The 19,344-nt window shown below is 36.1% G+C and overlaps 1 protein-coding gene across 1 annotated transcript; it reads right to left on the bottom strand.

Annotated features, from left to right (window-relative positions):
- Positions 1-212: 212 nt before the first annotated feature.
- On the bottom strand, positions 213-9,875 carry LOC137619106 (neuroligin-4, X-linked-like). The gene is made up of 6 exons (XM_068349295.1): positions 9,717-9,875; positions 9,366-9,560; positions 8,916-9,073; positions 4,074-4,189; positions 506-1,042; positions 213-376 (listed from the first exon to the last, which is right to left on the bottom strand). Exons 1-6 carry the CDS (start codon positions 9,873-9,875, stop codon positions 213-215), a joined length of 1,329 nt encoding a protein of 442 aa, XP_068205396.1.
- Between the last annotated feature and the right edge of the window lie 9,469 nt (positions 9,876-19,344).

Below are 19,344 nucleotides of genomic sequence, written 5' to 3'. Positions count from 1 at the left end.
AAGTGAGTGTTTTATTAAAGAGAAAATATTTTTATTAATTGGCTTTTGTTCATTATAACTTAGAAGACGAGATGGTAATCTTAGAGGTCAATATTGAGACTAGATTAAAACTAATCATGTGAATGATTGGCCCAGTATTGTAGAGTATATTTAACATTGTTTTTAAATGAGTGAGACTTTGTTTGAGTATATTACAATGACATACACAATAACTATTCCCTAATATGCATCGTAGAAGCACTGCTCGACAGATAATTTGGAATTAGTTGTCCATCCTTCGGAGAATAACTTGTAACTGTTTGGCCCACGTTGGATGAATAATTTTGGACGAGTTGGTTCTCTTTTGTTGAATACGTAGGGACGAGTTGACCATCGACTGGTGAATATGTAGAGACAAGATGACCATCATTCGGAGATGTGTAGGAAGCCACAGGCTGCTTGAGCATTGTAACTGTTAATATATTTTCTTTTGGTTCGTGTAGCGTTTGCGTATTCGTAATGGTGCCTTGCGTATCTGGAGAGATCCTATTGGATGTTACGCCAGTCATATCGTCTATAGTTTGTACGCTGCTAATGTAGTCTGGCGGCCAGTTGTGCTGGGCCTCCTCTTCAAAGGCTGTGGCCAGGTTGCTACGCATTGTGATCGAAGGCCTCAGGGTTCCATAATACTCTGGGGCATATATTGTCTTACAATTGTCCCCGGACGATTGCAACTGGACGTCATTCCCGCTGTCAATATTTGCATCATCCTGCGAGCCTTTGGCGAGGCTCCGGCGGTGTGCCTTATGTCGATAATAAACAATAGTAAGAACCAGGATATTTAGGATTAGCAAAGAGCAGGCAATGGCCACTGTCACGCTCAGTGCAGACGTGTAGGGGAAATCCTTCCCCATTTGACTCAGCACATCCGAATTAGCTGATTTACTGACTTGGTTTTTGTTAGCCTTAGCTACAATTGTCAAGTTATGGGGTTTATTTGTTAGGCCAGTGAAGGTTGGAGTAATTGGGCTATATAGAAAGCCATCAGTTAAGTTATACTGACCTGTTGATTCAGGGTATAAACCAGACTGGAGATCAGTTTGTAATCTAGGAAAGTTTTTATCTGGGCCGTACCGAGAACCCACTCATTCCAGACCAGGTAGTAGCCAGGACCACAAGGCTACTTTTCCAGCACGGTAGTGGTCACGCACATAGTTTTGTGTTCCTGGAATGAATAGACATATATAAATAACTAAAAGTAATCATGTAAAAAAGAGGATACAATATCTATTATTACTTATTATTATTATTACTATCCAAGCTACAACCCTAATTGGAAAAGCAAGATGCTATAAGCCCAGGGGCTCCAATAGGGAAAAATAGCCCAATGAGGAAAGGAAATAAGGAAATAAATAACTGAAGAGAACAAATTAACAATAAATCATTCTAAAAAAAGTAATGTCAAAAGAGATATATCATATATAAACTATTAACAACGTCAACAACAAAAATGTCATATATAAACTATAAAAAGACTCATGTCCGTCTGGTCAACAAAAAAGCATTTGCTCCAACTTTGAACTTTTGAAGTTCTACTGATTCAACAACCCGATTAGGAAGATCATTCCACAACTTGGTAACAGCTGGAATAAAACTTCTAGAGTACTGCGTAGTATTGAGTCTTATGATGGAGAAGGCCTGGCTATTAGAATTAACTGCCTGCCTAGTATTACGAACAGGATAGAATTGTCCAGGGAGATCTGAATGTAAAGGATGGTCAGAGTTATGAAAAATCTTATGCAACATGCATAATGAACTAATTGATCGACGGTGCCAGAGATTAATATCTAGATCAGGAATAAGAAATTTAATAGACCGTAAGTTTCTGTCCAACAAATTAAGATGAGAATCAGCAGCTGAAGACCAGACAGGAGAACAATACTCAAAACAAGGTAGAATAAAAGAATTAAAACACTTCTTCAGAATAGATTGATCACCGAATATCTTAAAAGACTTTCTCAATAAGCCAATTTTTTGTGCAATTGAAGAAGACACAGACCTTATATGTTTCTCAAAAGTAAATTTGCTGTCAAGAATCACGCCTAAAATTTTGAAAGAGTCATACAAATTTAAAGAAACATTATCAATACTGAGATCCGGATGTTGAGGAGCCACCGTCCTTGACCTACTTACAATCATACTTTGAGTTTTGTTAGGATTCAACTTCATACCCCATAATTTGCACCATGCACTAATTTTAGCTAAATCTCTATTAAGGGATTCACCAACCCCAGATCTACATTCAGGGGATGGAATTGATGCAAAGAGAGTAGCATCATCTGCATATGCAACAAGCTTATTTTCTAGGCCAAACCACATGTCATGTGTATATAGTATGAAAAGTAATGGGCCAAGAACACTACCCTGTGGAACACCGGATATCACATTCCTATAATCACTATGGTGCCCATCAACAACAACTCTTTGAGATCTACTACTTAAAAAATCAATAATAATGCTAAGAAACGACCCACCCACTCCCAACTGTTTCAGTTTGAAAACAAGGGCCTCATGATTAACACGGTCAAAGGCAGCACTAAAATCAAGGCCAATCATACGAACTTCCCGACCACAATCAAGGGATTTCTGTACTGCATTGGAGATTGTAAGAAGGGCATCACATGCTCCAAGGCCTTTCCGAAAACCAAATTGCAAACTAGGGAATAGATGATTACCTTCAGCAAACCTATTAAGACGTTTTGCCAGAAGACGTTCAAAAACTTTAGATAATATGGGAGTTATGGAAATTGGGCGGTAATCAGTGGGACTTGAGCTACCACAAACACATTTACATAGAGGAGTAACATTACCAATTCTCCAACAAGTGCTAAAAGCTCCTCTTCTTGCTAACTTGCGTAAAATAACAGATAACTTTGGAGCTAAGAAATCTGCTGTCTTTATAAAAAACAAAGGAAAAATACCATCAGGGTATAAACCAGACTGGAGATCAGTTTGTAATCTAGGATATTCCTTAAATATAAGATATATGGTTTTAGCTCCTTGTTGTTATGAATGAATATTTTTATCAAATTATCACCGAGTGCGAGTTGTATGTTACAGCTTCATAAGCTATTACAAATACAAGCCAAACACTTAAATTTACCCAAGGAAAGTTGATGATTAGAATGATATCATATAATTTTAGATGCACTTTCATTTATTTGATTAAAACCATCACCAGTTGAATATTAGTATTTATCAAGGTTCTATAGTTTTTAAGTACATTGAAGAAGTTATGATTTACTAGTTTAGTTAAATGATATTCATAGGAGTTGGGTTTTTGAAGAATTATATATCTATATATATGTATATATATACAGTACATATATATATGTATATATATATATATATATATATATATATATATATATATATATATATATATATATATATATATATGTATATATATACAGTACATACATATATATATATATATATATATATATATATATATATATATATATATATATATATATGTATATATATACAGTACATATATATATATATATATATATATATATATATATATATATATATATATATATATATATATATGTATATATATATATATATATATATATATATATATATATATATATATATATATATATATATATATATATATATATATATATATATATATACGTATATATATATATATATATGTATATATATATATATATATATATACATATATATATGTATATATATATATATATATGTATATATATATATATATATATATATATATATATATATATATAGAGAGAGAGAGAGAGAGAGAGAGAGAGAGAGAGAGAGAGAGAGAGAGAGAGAGAGAGAGAGAGAGAGAGAGAGAGAGAGAGATATTAAAATCTAGAGAAGAAAGTGATTATTCATTAATATATAAGTTATCAGATAGAAATAAAATTATTCTAAAAACAGGAATGAATGTACTTTACTGACCTAAGATTATATATATCTTGAAAATATTAAAATTTTTTGTATCATTATATCTCTGAGTGAAAACAGCCCAATAAAAATAGGAACCTTACCTATTTGAAAGTATCTCTGATAGACTGGATCATATTTGGGCCATAGCTGCTCTTCAGAAATTATGTCGTTTGCACTCTCGGACATCTTAGCTGTGGAGACTGTGTCTTTTGGATGTCTGTAAAACGAGCAGAGAGTTTTAAAATGATGCCATATGTATAATTGATTGATTTATGGTATCAAAGATATAAACTCTACAGTAATATATATATATATATATACATATATATATATATATATATATATATATATATATATATATATATATATATATATATATATATATATATATATATATATATATATATATAGTGTAACCTCTATACACGAATGTATATACATCAGAATTTTCTAACACCCGAAGTAAAATTCAAGTAAATTTTTTACTCTTCACCCGAATTTTATTTCAACACATGAAGTAAGCAATTTTCGTCGTACCGGTTGTATCCGAAATTTTTGACACGCGAAGTGCAATTCGAACACGTTCCTACTCTACACCCGAAGTAAACAATACAGTACCCGTACGCATAGATGGTACTCATATCGACGGATGAATTTTCTATTTCCGCCGATAGAAGGCAGCACTTCGACCTCGGAGGGACCCTCAATTAGCGTGGCTTGAGTCATTCCTCTGTTCTCGTTGGCTTCATGTGGTTGTGCCCTGGGTATTCTGCTATTAACTGTATTTTAATCGTGATTTTTTACATTCATCCTTTTACGGTTTTTTACGTAAATCATGGGTCCTAAAAGGCTTAGTTTCGCAAGTGGTAGTGGTAGTGGTGAGAAAAGGAAGAAGGAAATGCTTTCTTTTTAAGTAAAGCAAGAAATTATTGAAAAGCATGAGTGAACTTGCAAAAGAATATGGCCGAAATATGTCGACAATCTCGACAATCTTGAAACAGAAGGAAGCCATTAAAGCAGTGAAACCTTCTAAGGGGATCATGTGACCATCATTTCAAAACGTCGTAGCCCTGTCAGAGAAGAGATGGAATGCTTCTGCTAATCTGGATCAAGGACAGAGAGATTGTTGGCGACACCATCACCGAAACTATCATCTGCGAGAAGGCGCACGCCATCTTCACTGACTTGAAGGAGGCGAGCTCTGGGGTTGATGCTGGGGAGAGTTCAACCAAACGTTCCTCAGATGATTTCAAGGCATCTCGTGGCTAGTTTGAAAAATTTAAGAAATGGTCCGGGATTCATTCAGTTGTTCGCCACGGAGAGGCTGCTAGTGCGGACACAAAGGCTGCAGCTGACTTTGTGAAGAGGTTTGAAAGGACCGAGTAGAAAGAAGGCTACGTAGAGCAGCAGGTGTTCAATTGTAATGAAACCGGGCTATTTTGGAAGAAGATGCCCAGTCGAACCTACATCACCGCTGAAGAGAAGAAATTGCCTGGGCATAAGCCAATGAAGGATCGGTTGACTCTTGCCCTATGTGCCAACGCTAGCAGGGACTTTAAAGTCAAGCCCTTACTGGTTTACCATTCGGAGAACCCTAGGGCCTTTAAGGCACAGAATGTGGATAAGGACCAGCTTCATGTTTTCTGGCGATCCAACTCGAAGGCCTAGGTCACTAGGCAGTTCTTTGTCCAATGCGTTAACCAAGTTTTCGGTCCTTCTGTGAAGAAGTTTCTTCTTGAGCAGAAATTGCCTTTAAAGTACCTGCTATGACTTGACAATGCACCCTCTCACCCCCACTCCCCCCCCCCCCCCTTCTGGACTTGAAGATGATATCTTCGAAGAATTCAAGTTCATAAAGGTGCTGTATATTCCACCGAATACCACCTCTATCCTCCAGCCCATGGACCAGCAAGTCATCTCGAACTTCAAGAAGCTCTACACCAAGCACCTATTCAAGCAGTGCTTTAATGTCACGCAAAGCACAAACTTAACTTTGCGTGAATTCTGGAAAAGCCACTTTAACATTGTGCACTACTTGAAGATCATAGATCAGGCTTGGGTGGGATTAACTCGACAAACCCTCAATTCTGCCTGGAAGAAGCTGTGGCCTGATGCAGTTTCTCCCCGAGATTTCAAGGGTTTTGACCCCGAACCTGATCCCGTGGTGGGTGCAGCGGAAGACTTAGAGGAAATCGTCTCCCTTGGCAAGTCCATGGGTCTGGAGGTCGACGCAGATGACATCATGGAACTAAGAAAACCGAACATCACGACGAACTTACTACAGAGGAGCTCAAGGAACTCCATGCTATGTCTGAGCACGAGTGATGACGAGGAAGGGATCGAGGAGGTAGAACATGTGTTAGGTTCGGCGCAAATAAAAGAGATTTTAGGAAAATATCAAGACGTGGTCGACTTCATCGACAAATACCATCCAAAAAAATTGCAGGTTTGTCGTGTAGTTGCGCAGTTCGATGATGTTTGCCTAACTCATTTTTGAAACATTCTGAAAAGCCGTACCAAGCAACTTTCTATCGATAGCTTCTTTAAAAAAAACTACGAAGCGAACTCGTGATGAAGAGGAAGGAAGTGGTTCAAAGAAAACAGCAAAGAGTGAAGAGAAAAAAATTCAATCAATTTTAAGTGTAGAGAGTGAAAGTGATTAAAATTAATCATCAAAAAGATGGAAAGAAAATGTAAAAAAAAATATAAAATATAAAGATAAACCAATATAAATAAGCTAAGTTAGGTTAAAGTTCACTTAGTGTAAGTTAGAATAAGTTACGGTAGGGTACGTTTATCGTAGTCACCCTCTATACCTCCTCGCCGCCCGTCCGTCTCCTCTCTGCGTAGCAAGACCGACACCTGCGCTGGACTTTCTAAGGTAAAGTGACGCTAAAAACCCGTTTCTTATTTATTATTTCTTTACAATTATTCTTTTTTACATGTCTGTTATCTAATTTACAGTGCATATTGTCATGTGTAATTATGTGTAGTAATTTATTAAGGAGTTATCATAGGTTTTTGGGCTCAACCACGGATTAATCCTATTTCGATGTATTCTTATGGGAAAATCTGTTTCTACATCCGAACATTTTCTGCACCCGAAGTCGGTTGTGGAGCGGATTAAATTCGCATGTAGAGGTACCACTGTATATATATATATACACACACACATATATATATATAAATATATATATATATATATATACATATATATATATATATATATATATATATATATATATATATATATATATATATATATATATGTATATATATATATATATATATATATATATATATATATATATATATATATATATATATATATATATATATATGCATATATATATGTATATATTTAAAATACATATATATATATATATATATATATATATATATATATATATATATATATATATATATATATATATATATATATATATATATATCCATATCCATATAACAAGGCCCTTCCCCTAATTTTGGCGGTTAGCCAACATCAAAAAAATAAAACTCCTCCCAGCCTGGCGAGGGACTCAACCGAGTTCCGCAGGTACTACTAGGGTGCAACAGCCCACCCTCCACCGTTATCCAACACAGATGAAGCTTCATAACAGTGAATCCCCTAATGCTGCTATTTCCACAGTATTACCTATGGGCCAACGAAGGGAAAGGCCCGTACCAACAACAAGTGTTGGCTATAATACTCCAACAACAACAACCTCCGCAGTCATCCAAGGCGACCAGAGGAAGCAGCAAGGCCTACAGGAACCGTGTCACAATCTCTCGCCATTCATTCCTATTTCTAGCACGCTCTCCTCTGTCTCTCACATCTATCCTCCTATCGCCCAGAGCTTTCTTCACTCCATCCATCCACCCAAACCTTGGCCTTCCTCTTGTACTCCTCTCATGAACTCTTGCATTCATCACCTTCTTTAGCAGATAGCCATTTTCCATTCTCTCAACATGGCCAAATCACATCAACACAATCATATCTACTCTAGCTGCTAAATCATTTTTACACCCGTTCTCACCCTCATCTCGAGATACACCAGCCATGCTCCTCAGACACTTCATCTCAAACACATTCAATTTCTGTCTACCCGTCACTTTCATTTCCCACAACTCTGATCCATACATCACAGTAAGTACAATCACTTCCTCATTCAAAACTTTTTTTACAATCATGCCCAAACCTCTATTCTTTACTACTCCCTCACTGCCCCCAACACTTTGCATCCTTCATTCACTCTCTGACATACATCTGCTTCCACTCAACCATTTGCTGCAACAACAGACCACAAGTACTTAAACTGATCCACCTCCTCAAGTAACTCTCCATTCGATATGACATTCAACCTCACACCACCTTCCCTTCTCGTACATTTCATAACCTTACTCTTACCTACATTAACTCCCAACTTCCTTCCCTCACATATCCTTCCAAATTCTATCAATAATTGGCGAAGCTTCTCTTCCAAGTCTGCAACCAGTACAGTAACATCCGCAAACAACAACTGATTTACCTCCCATTCATGATCATTCTCGTCTATCAGTTCCAACCTCGTCCAAGCACTCGAGAATTCACCTCTCTCACTGCTCCATCTACATACAAGTTAAAAAACCAGGGCGACATCACACATCCCTGTCTCAGCCCCACTCTCACCGGAAATCAATCGCTCACTTCATTTCCTATCCTAACATATGATTTATGACCTTTGTAGAAACTTTTCACTGCTTGCAACAACCTTCCACTAATTCTATATAACCTCATCACATTCCACATCACTTCCCTATCAACCCTATCATACGCTTTCTCCAGATCCACAAATGCAACATACACCTCCTCATCTTTTGCTAAATATTTCCCACATATCAGCCTAACTGTAAAAATCTGATTCATACATCCCCTGCCTCTTCTAAAACCACCTTTTACTCACCCTAATTTTATGAAATTACTCCACATTGATATGAACGATTTGCTGAGTGTAATATCCATCTTAGTGAAGTTGTAACTTGAGGCCAAAGGTCCAAGAGCGCCCAGAGGACCACCAAAGACGTACACCAGCTCGTTCAGGAGAAGACTCTCGTTTCCAGACTTTTCGAAAGATAACTAATTTTATTTTAAAGCTTTATTCTAGTATTTACTGACTTGAAAAATAATAATTTAAATAAAAAAGGTATAGAAGGTTTTATTTATAGCATTATTCTTTTATTGATATTTATTATTTCATATTTTCATAAATTTAATTTGTATGATTTGGATATATCTATCTATAATCTATGGATGATATTGAAAAACTTTCTGTAGATCATTAAAGATTCTCATTGATAAAATATACCATATTTTCTATTTCATATATAAATCCAATCTATCCATATCGACGTACATCTGAAACTTCTTCCTCCAACACGTAGAGATAAGATGATCGGGAAGTCGTGTAGAGCTGCTTGGCAAGATCTGCCATCGGCGAGACGATATTCGCATCGTGAAGGCCTTGGCCGGTTGAGTCCCTGATGCTGATTGGTCGATGGAGGGATCTCGACCAATCAGTGTACTTGGCTGTGATGGCTAATATTATTTCCTGTGGGGAGATGAAAATACTCTTGTGCGGTTCACTTTTATTCAATAAATGGTATAGTTTGTATATGTGTGTAGCCCAGGTAATAATAATAATAATAATAATAATAATGATAATAATAATAATAATAATAATAATAATAATAATAATAATTCCCACCTGCAGATTATAGCGATAGTTACTGACGACGTAGGATCTCAGCAGATCCTCCCTATAGTCAGCATCGAATCCTTCCTGGACTTCTTGCTGACTCAAGATGTCAAGGAGGTTAGCAGCTGTCATTCCTAAAAGGAGGTCAACTGGAGTTCGACCTTCCATGCCTTTGAATTCAAGAGGAAGAGTAAGAATTTTCTCATTTTCTTTTTATAGTTGAGTGATTAAGAATTTCACTTGGTATAGATAAATGGACATATTTAGGATACACGAATAAGTACTTGGGTGCAAGTAAACTTTTTTTTACTTTAGAAATTAGGAATTTTATTCTGTTTAGACGTATGTTTTCATTATGCAAGGATTTCAGTTCATAACTGTATATATCTGTGTATATAAATGACAACAGCAACAACAACAACAACAACAAAAGCCGCTGTGTCTAGAACTCTGCAGGACATTTGCCACATCCATATCCTTATTCATGGTTTAGCTAGTTTTCATCACCACGCTTGCCAGCTGCAGATTGGTGATGGTGGGAGATTTATGTCTGATTGCTCACAGCAAACATAGCTATCATGGGTAGCCCTAGTAGAGTTTTGCTGATCATTGTGATACACTAAACCTTTCCTTATGTTAAGGTATCCCACTCACAAAGGGAGGTGTATCTATATATATATATATATATATATATATATATATATATATATATATATATATATATATATATATATATACATATATATATATATATATATATATATATATATATATATATATATATATATATATATATATACCTGTGTGTATAGAGTTGTACATATATAATATTATAAACATACGGGTTTCAGCTGTATTAGCATTTATAATAAATAAAAGGTTTTTGCGTATGAGTTGACATCAACATATCAAATCCAGCTACGAAAATTCAGAAGTTAAACTCACCCATTTTGCTCTGATGATTTTTCCAGTCAGGTTTGATAGTGACACCATCAATGCTGGGGCCAACAGCCACTTGGAACTTGGATGTCTTTAGCTGAACCTTTAAGAACATTAGGTTAATCTTATTTCCTTTCATAAAAGTTATATTTTTCCTAAATCATAATTGTTATGTAGACAGAAATATTAGGGTCAACTTATCATTTGACTTTCATAATATTTTACGGAAAAGAAATCATCTTGAGTTAAAAGCATTTACAAGTGAAGTCAAGTCATGTATTGTTAGGTTAAATATAAAATCGAATTACCAATAATATTTTTGTTTTACAAAAAACACCTTTAGATATAAAGATGGACTTTTGATCGAAAACTGTTGTCAAAATAATTCTTGCTAAAAATGATTAAAGTACTATAAAGAAAAGAAATTATCCTAAGTTAAAATGATTTCCAGGCAAACATTTAAGTCATACTGTAAATTTTTAGGTTAAAGATATACTCGAATTACAAAAAAAGATTTTGGTTTTCTAGAATACACCTTTATGTATAAAAATATACTTTAATTAAAATTCTTTTCTGATTGTTACTAAAAATTATTTTTACGTATCCGTAATAATAAATATAAAATTTCCAGATTCCTTAATTACCGGTAAGTAACTTAGAATCATTATAAGTTACATTAATTCTATCATTAATCCCTTATATTTTTTTTTTAACTTTTCAGGAAAATAATACTCAACTAAAATATGACATAAGAAACTGTAAATACAGTACAATTAATTGAATATCATTAAGCAAATCCCTTAACAATTAATGAAATTATTATTGTTACATATATTTTCCTTCTCTATTTAATATTTTCTTTCAGTAAAAACAGAAAACAGTTATATTTTATTATTGTTTCTAGCTATTATATTCCATCTAGCTTACTTGCTTTGTGGGAACTCGGTGGAGGCCAATTGCCAGGGGCAGAATAATCACTGAAAACCACAATATTTACTATGTACAATTGTTCTTGTTATTAGAATAGACAGTGTATTAATAAAAAAAAGAATCCAATACTTCTAGCATATTATATGAGAGGAAATAGTATACGCTACAATAGTATAGTCTAAAGTTGAATAATCGTTCCTTTTCTTTTCTTTGGACTTATGGTTGTATTTAATAAACATATCAATTTGTAATATAAAACTAATAAAGCAAATGAAATTTTGTCGGGTCACGTAAACTGGTAATCAAACACTCATTCTCAATTCATCCCTAAACTAACCACCTGCAATATGTGGTGCAGAGGCCTCTTCCTCAGACACTGGAGAAGATTTTCATAGAGGCGAAAGAGGTCGTTTGGAACAGGGCAGTCCAGCTGGGTGGCTACATCGAAGGCGTGTCCAGATGGGTCCCGGACTGAAGCCCAGGGACTGAGTGCAGATCCTGACATCAGGATTGCTCGCTTGAACAGACCTGCTCCTGATGACCAGGGGAGAAGGATTGGGCGAAGGATATATATATATATATATATATATATATATATATATATATATATATATATATATATATATATATATATATATATATATATATATATATATGTCACAAATCAATATATCTGCGTATATATTTATATATCAGCCTTGTATTATATTAATGTAGAAGGATTTTGTGTTATCATAAGCCTTTTATTTTTGTTTATTGTTATAATTACTGTTTATACACTGTCTTATTCTACAGTTTATTTCTGCATATATATTTATATATCAGCCGTGTATTATATTGATGTACAATGATTTTTGTATATCATCATAAGCATTTTATTTAGTTTGTTATAATTATTGTTTATGCACTGTCTTATTCTATCGTTTTTCACGTTAAAGTAGTTAACTGTTGTTTACTGAAAATAATGAGAGTAAAACTTGTGTGCTTGTTCTATTGTTACTAGCTAACGCTAGTTTCTTTATCTTAATTTGTAATATGTACATTAAGTCCTTCACAACAGATGTCGCCCCGCTATTCATGGATACATATTTATGGTTATAGAGTTTGTGCTTTTGCGGAGTCCTTGGAAACGAGCCGAGGCGACATCCAAACCTTTGTTGTAGGGAGAGACACAACCAGTGGGTGCTTCTAACGCACGTGTTATAAAGCGATTTCTCTCTCTCCCAGTTTAAGACTGGAAGTGCGAGGGGGTTATTATTATTATACTGTGAACTATTATATTACTTAAGAAGTTTTGCTCAGTAGAGCGTGATTGACAAGTGTATGCTGCGGTTTGTGACTTATATATTGAAGAGTTAATAAAAGCTATACAAGAATAGCGAAATTAAGCAGAATAGTCTTATTTTATTTTCACACCTGCCAATTACTGAACCTGAATGTGACAAGTGGCGACCTTGCCAGGATTGGCAACAGTGAAAAATATAAAGGCTGGAAGTTGAAGTCATGGAAACCTTCAAAGAATATCTTGCATTGGCAAAGGACTACGGACTGGACGACGAGATGGCCATTGAGTTTGCCGAGCACAGGGTTCAAGCAGAAGAAAAGAATCTTGAGAGAGAAGAGAGACTGAGAAGGTATGACGCCGAGCGTGGGAAGGCTTTGGCCGAATTAGAAGAGAGGGAGCGGGAGCGACGACATGCACTAGAAGAGAGGGAGCGGGAGCGACGACATGAACTAGAAATAAAGAAACTTGAACTAGAGGCAGCACGACACCATGTAGAGGCACCAACAGTGATCAATAACCACTCTCCTAAAGCAAAAATCCCAAACCTCCCAGAGTTTGTGGATGGTAAGGATGAGCTTGACAGCTACTTGTTAAGGTTTGAGAGGTATGCTAACACACACAAGTGGGACAGGTCAACGTGGGCCTCGTCTCTTAGTGCTCTTTTGACAGGGAATGCCCTTCTAGTCTATGGTCGGCTCTCTGACGATGATGCAAAGGACTATGAAATTTTGAAGAAAGCGCTCTTCAGAAGATACGACCTTACTGAGGAAGGATTCCGTAAAAAGTTCCGGAACACGCCCCCAGAAGAAGGAGAGAGCCCTGCACAGTTCATTGTCAAGCTCAAGAACTTCCTCAAGAAGTGGATGGAACAAGCTGGTGCTTATGAGACTTTTGCTGAGCTCCAACAGCTGGTGATCAAGGAACAGTTCATCAATGCTGTCTCAAATGCACTGGAAGTTCATTTGAAGGAAAAAGCCCCTGCTAATCTGGATGACCTGGCAAAGGCAGCAGAGCAGTACCTCACAGCGCATGGAACTGAGCTCTATAAGGAGGCCAAGGTAGCTAAAAAGCCTGTGTATCGACCACCTAAGCAGACAGGACCAAGTGCTTTTGAGAATCCTTGGCATGCGCCCAATGAGCAAGTCAAAGGGACTTCAGCTAGAGATGTAAGGTGCTACAAATGCAACCAGCTCGGCCACATAGCATCGAAGTGTCACCTCTCAGATCAGTCAAGGGGTCCTAGAAATGACAAGAAGTGTATGTTCTGTGATAAATTTGGTCATGATCTCCCTGAATGCAGGAAATTGAAGACCATCAAAACCGCTTATTTGGATGTTGAGAAAAGTGTTGAAGAGGCACAGACACCAGTGGCACAAGTCTCGTCCTTCTGTTCAATCAGTGCCCCTCCTCCAGAAATGGATGTAGCAAAGATAGATGCTTGCATCAAGGAAGGAAAGCTTTTCCTTGAGAATGGTTTTGCAGTCCCTTGTATGAATGCTTGTGTTCCAAGCAATGAAGACTCTATGCCAGTGACAAAAGGTCGGGTAGGATCCCACATTGTTCAGGTGTTGCGTGACTCTGGATGTAGTAGTGTAGTAATCAAACAAAAGTTTGTTGATCCTGATCTTTACACTGGAACCTTAGTGCTGGTCAGGCTTGCTGACAACTCCTTCCGGAGAGCTCCAATGGCTAAAATCCACATCAACACTCCATACCTGATTGGAGAAGTGGATGCAGTTTGTCTTCCTGACGCCCCCTATGATCTTCTAATTGGAAACGTCCCATGTGCAAGACCAGCTGAAGACCCTGACCCAGCGTGGCAGGACACCTATGACCAGGAGACCTGTGCAGTGGCAACAAGGGCACAAGCAATGCGAGAGGGTAAGAGACCCTCTCCACTGGTAGTGCCAGGCAGTAACCTGTACAAAGAAGTCGATAGGGATGAAGTTTGTCGACTACAGAAGAAAGATGACACACTGAAGAAGTTTTGGACCTCTAAAGAAGAGAGAAAAGGAAGGCAAGTAATCCGGTTTGAAACCAGGAAACTGTTATTGTACAGGACATTTGTTCATCCAGACATCAACCATGGGAATCCAGTCTCCCAAGTTATGGTTCCTAAACCACTGAGAACACAAGTCCTGACATTAGCTCATGAATCTACCTTAGGGGGCCACCTGTGCGCTAAGAAGACAAAGGAGAAGATCCTCAGAGAGTTCTACTGGCCTGGAATGGGTGCAGATATAACGAGGTTCTGCAGATCTTGTGACATCTGCCAGAAGACAATCAGCAAAGGTAGGGTGACAAAAGTACCTCTTGAGAAACTGCCAATCATTGATACTCCATTCAAGAGGGTATCTGTGGATATAATTGGTAAGATACACCCACCATCTGAAAAGGGACACCAGTTTATCCTCACTATGATGGACCATGCCAGTAGGTATCCTGATGCAGTGCCCTTGAAGAACATTGACTCTGAATCAGTTGCAGAAGCTTTGGTAGATATGTTTAGCAGGGTAGGGGTGCCTGAAGAAATATTAAGTGATCTTGGAACACAGTTTACCTCTGACTGCATGAAGGAAGTAGCTAGACTCCTCAGCATGCGACAACTTACAACTACTCCATACCATCCAATGTGTAATGGATTGGTGGAAAAGTTCAATGGAACTCTAAAGCAAATGCTGAAAAAGTTATGTCAAGAGAAGCCTAATCAGTGGCACCGGTATATCAATGCTGTGTTGTTTGCTTACAGAGAAGTTCCTCAAGAGTCGACAGGATTCTCCCCCTTTGAGATACTATATGGAAGATCTGTAAGAGGGCCCATGCAGATTTTGAGGGAACTATGGACAAAAGACATTGAAGAGCCAGAAGTCAAGAGTAGCTATCAATATGTCTTTGAGCTCAGGGAAAAAATGGAAGAGACCATGAAACTAGCAAATGAAGCACTGAAGTTGGCACAAGGGCGATACAAACATTACTATGATAGGAGATGCAGGCCTCGAAGTCTTCAGGTAGGCGATCAAGTACTGATTCTACTCCCTACGGACAGCAATAAGCTACTCATGCAGTGGAAGGGCCCGTTTAATGTAGAGAATATTGTGGGCAAGAATGATTATGGTATAAACATTCATGGAAAAGTTAGAACTTTTCATATCAACATGTTGAAGAAGTATCTTCAAAGAGCAAAAGATGTCATCTTAGATACAGCGTGTGCTGTGTTTGACAATGTTAGCAACTCAAGTATAGACATCCATGAGGATGAAGAGTTACTGGAGATAGCACCAACCTCTGGATCAGAAACAATAAAGGATATTATGTTTGGCTTAAACCTTGACCTGCATCAGGAACGTCAAATTAAAGAACTTGTGCGGGAGTATGAAGATATCTTTACGCACATCCCTGGAACGTCAAACAAAGGTGAGCATAAAATAGAACTTACATCGCATGAACCCGTGAGGAGTAAGCCATACCCGGTACCATATGGTGTCAGAGCGTCCCTTAGGAAAGAGATAAAAGATATGCTAGACATGGGTATCATCCAGGAGTCTGCATCACCTTATGCTTCGCCAGTGGTGATGGTAAAGAAATCTGATGGGTCAAATAGAGTATGTATAGACTTTAGAAAACTTAATCGTATTACTATATTTGATCCAGAACCAATGGTTACAGCAGATGATGTTTTTGACAGGTTATCAGAAAGCAATTTCTTTACAAAGATTGATTTCACCAAGGGCTACTGGCAGATCAAGGTTCGATCAGAAGATGTCCCAAAGACAGCTTTTGTTACTCCTGATGGCCAATATGAATTTCTTAAGATGCCTTTTGGCATGGTTAATGCAGGAGCCACATACGTTAAGTGTATGCGAACACTTCTTAAAGGTCTCGATAATGTGGAAAGCTATATAGATGACTTACTGGTACACACAAAGTCATGGTCTGAGCATTTAGAAACCTTGCAAGAGTTATTTCAGCGTATTCGAAATGCAAATCTCACAGTTAGGCCAAGCAAGTGTATCTTAGCTTCAGAAACAGTGCAATTCCTGGGGCATGAAATACAGGGAGGCACTTTGAGTCTTCAGGAAACCAACATTAGTAAAATTCAATCAGCCCCACAACCAAAGACTAAGAAGGAGGTAAGATCGTTTTTAGGACTTACGGGATTTTATCGTGCTTATGTCCCTAACTATGCAACCATTGCTGCTCCGCTATCTGACCTGACAAAGAAGGGGAAAAGCAATGTTGTACAGTGGCAGGAGCCTCAAGAGAAAGCATACAACAGTCTGAAGTCTATACTGGTTAATAAACCTGTCCTGCGCCTTCCAGACCTAAACAGAAGATTCATCTTGAGAACAGATGCTTCGGACGTGGGACTAGGGGCAGTGTTACTTCAGGAATATGAGGATGGTTTGTTCCCCGTGAGTTTCGCCAGCCGGAAACTGTTGGACAGGGAGCAAAGATACAGCACTATGGAGAAAGAGTGTTTGGCTATTGTGTGGGCTCTGCAGAAATTCAAAATGTATTTGTATGGTGTTGACTTCACGTTACAAAAGGATCATCAACCGCTGGCATTTTTGAACAGTTCGAAGTTTACAAATGACAGAATAATGAGATGGGCAATGTTCTTGCAAAATCATCGATTCAGAGTAGAAGCAATTAAAGGTAGTTCAAACGTTGGAGCTGATTTTCTAAGCAGGGTAGTGGGATAATTCTTGTCACAATGCCGGGTTGACTTTTTGATGAGATGTCTATACAGATAATGGTGGCTAAAACTTGATAAATTGAATTGTAATGTTGGGAGTATAAATTTGAAAATTTATACTTAAAAGGGGGGCCTGTGTCACAAATCAATATATCTGCGTATATATTTATATATCAGCCTTGTATTATATTAATGTAGAAGGATTTTGTGTTATCATAAGCCTTTTATTTTTGTTTATTGTTATAATTACTGTTTATACACTGTCTTATTCTACAGTTTATTTCTGCATATATATTTATATATCAGCCGTGTATTATATTGATGTACAATGATTTTTGTATATCATCATAAGCATTTTATTTAGTTTGTTATAATTATTGTTTATGCACTGTCTTATTCTATCGTTTTTCACGTTAAAGTAGTTAACTGTTGTTTACTGAAAATAATGAGAGTAAAACTTGTGTGCTTGTTCTATTGTTACTAGCTAACGCTAGTTTCTTTATCTTAATTTGTAATATGTACATTAAGTCCTTCACAACAGATGTCGCCCCGCTATTCATGGATACATATTTATGGTTATAGAGTTTGTGCTTTCGCGGAGTCCTTGGAAACGAGCCGAGGCGACATCCAAACCTTTGTTGTAGGGAGAGACACAACCAGTGGGTGCTTCTAACGCACGTGTTATAAAGCGATTTCTCTCTCTCCCAGTTTAAGACTGGAAGTGCGAGGGGGTTATTATTATTATACTGTGAACTATTATATTACTTAAGAAGTTTTGCTCAGTAGAGCGTGATTGACAAGTGTATGCTGCGGTTTGTGACTTATATATTGAAGAGTTAATAAAAGCTATACAAGAATAGCGAAATTAAGCAGAATAGTCTTATTTTATTTTCACACCTGCCAATTACTGAACCTGAATGTGACAATATATATATATATATATATATATATATATATATATATATATATATATATATATATATATATATATATTATATATATATATATGTGTGTGTGTGTGTGTGTGTGTTTGTGTCTGTGTCTGTGTGTCTTTTTAAACAAATATCCAAGGATTCTGTGAGGCTCAGTGGTCATAAATATCATAAACTATATTATTTTCATCCATCTTTTCTCTCAATAATGTTCCAATTCGTTTCGTAAGGTAAAAAAAAATATCACTTTTTATAGACCAACAAAGAAAATACGAACATCTAAATAAATGTAGTTTGGCCATTGTGCAAAAACAAGACTCCAATTATAGAATACCAATAAACAAGAGAAATAAACAATATTGGAAAAGGAATTTCCAAGAACAAAAAATTCTATTAGTGTTTCTTTTTGAGGATAATAGAATGGAATAGGATATATACATTGAAGTTTATTAAATCTGACTTCTAAATTAGGAATCATAAGAAATTAAGTATGAAGGTATGTATACACAAAACACACACACACAAACATATATATACATATATATATATATATATATATATATATATATATATATATATATATATATATATATATATATATATATATATATATATATATATATATATATATATATATATATACAGTATACCGTATATCTATACATATATATGTATATATATATATATATATATATATATATATATATATATATATATATATATATATATATGTATGTTTATATATATATATATATATATATATATATATATATATATTTATATATATATATATATATATATATATATATATATATATGTATAGATATACGGTATACTCTATATATTTATATATAT

The sequence above is a fragment of the Palaemon carinicauda genome, chromosome 25 (assembly GCF_036898095.1).
Source record: "Palaemon carinicauda isolate YSFRI2023 chromosome 25, ASM3689809v2, whole genome shotgun sequence".
NCBI classification, from domain to species: domain Eukaryota; kingdom Metazoa; phylum Arthropoda; class Malacostraca; order Decapoda; family Palaemonidae; genus Palaemon; species Palaemon carinicauda.
The sequence above is the reverse complement of the archived record's forward strand: the minus strand, read 5'-3'. Positions and strand labels throughout refer to the sequence as shown.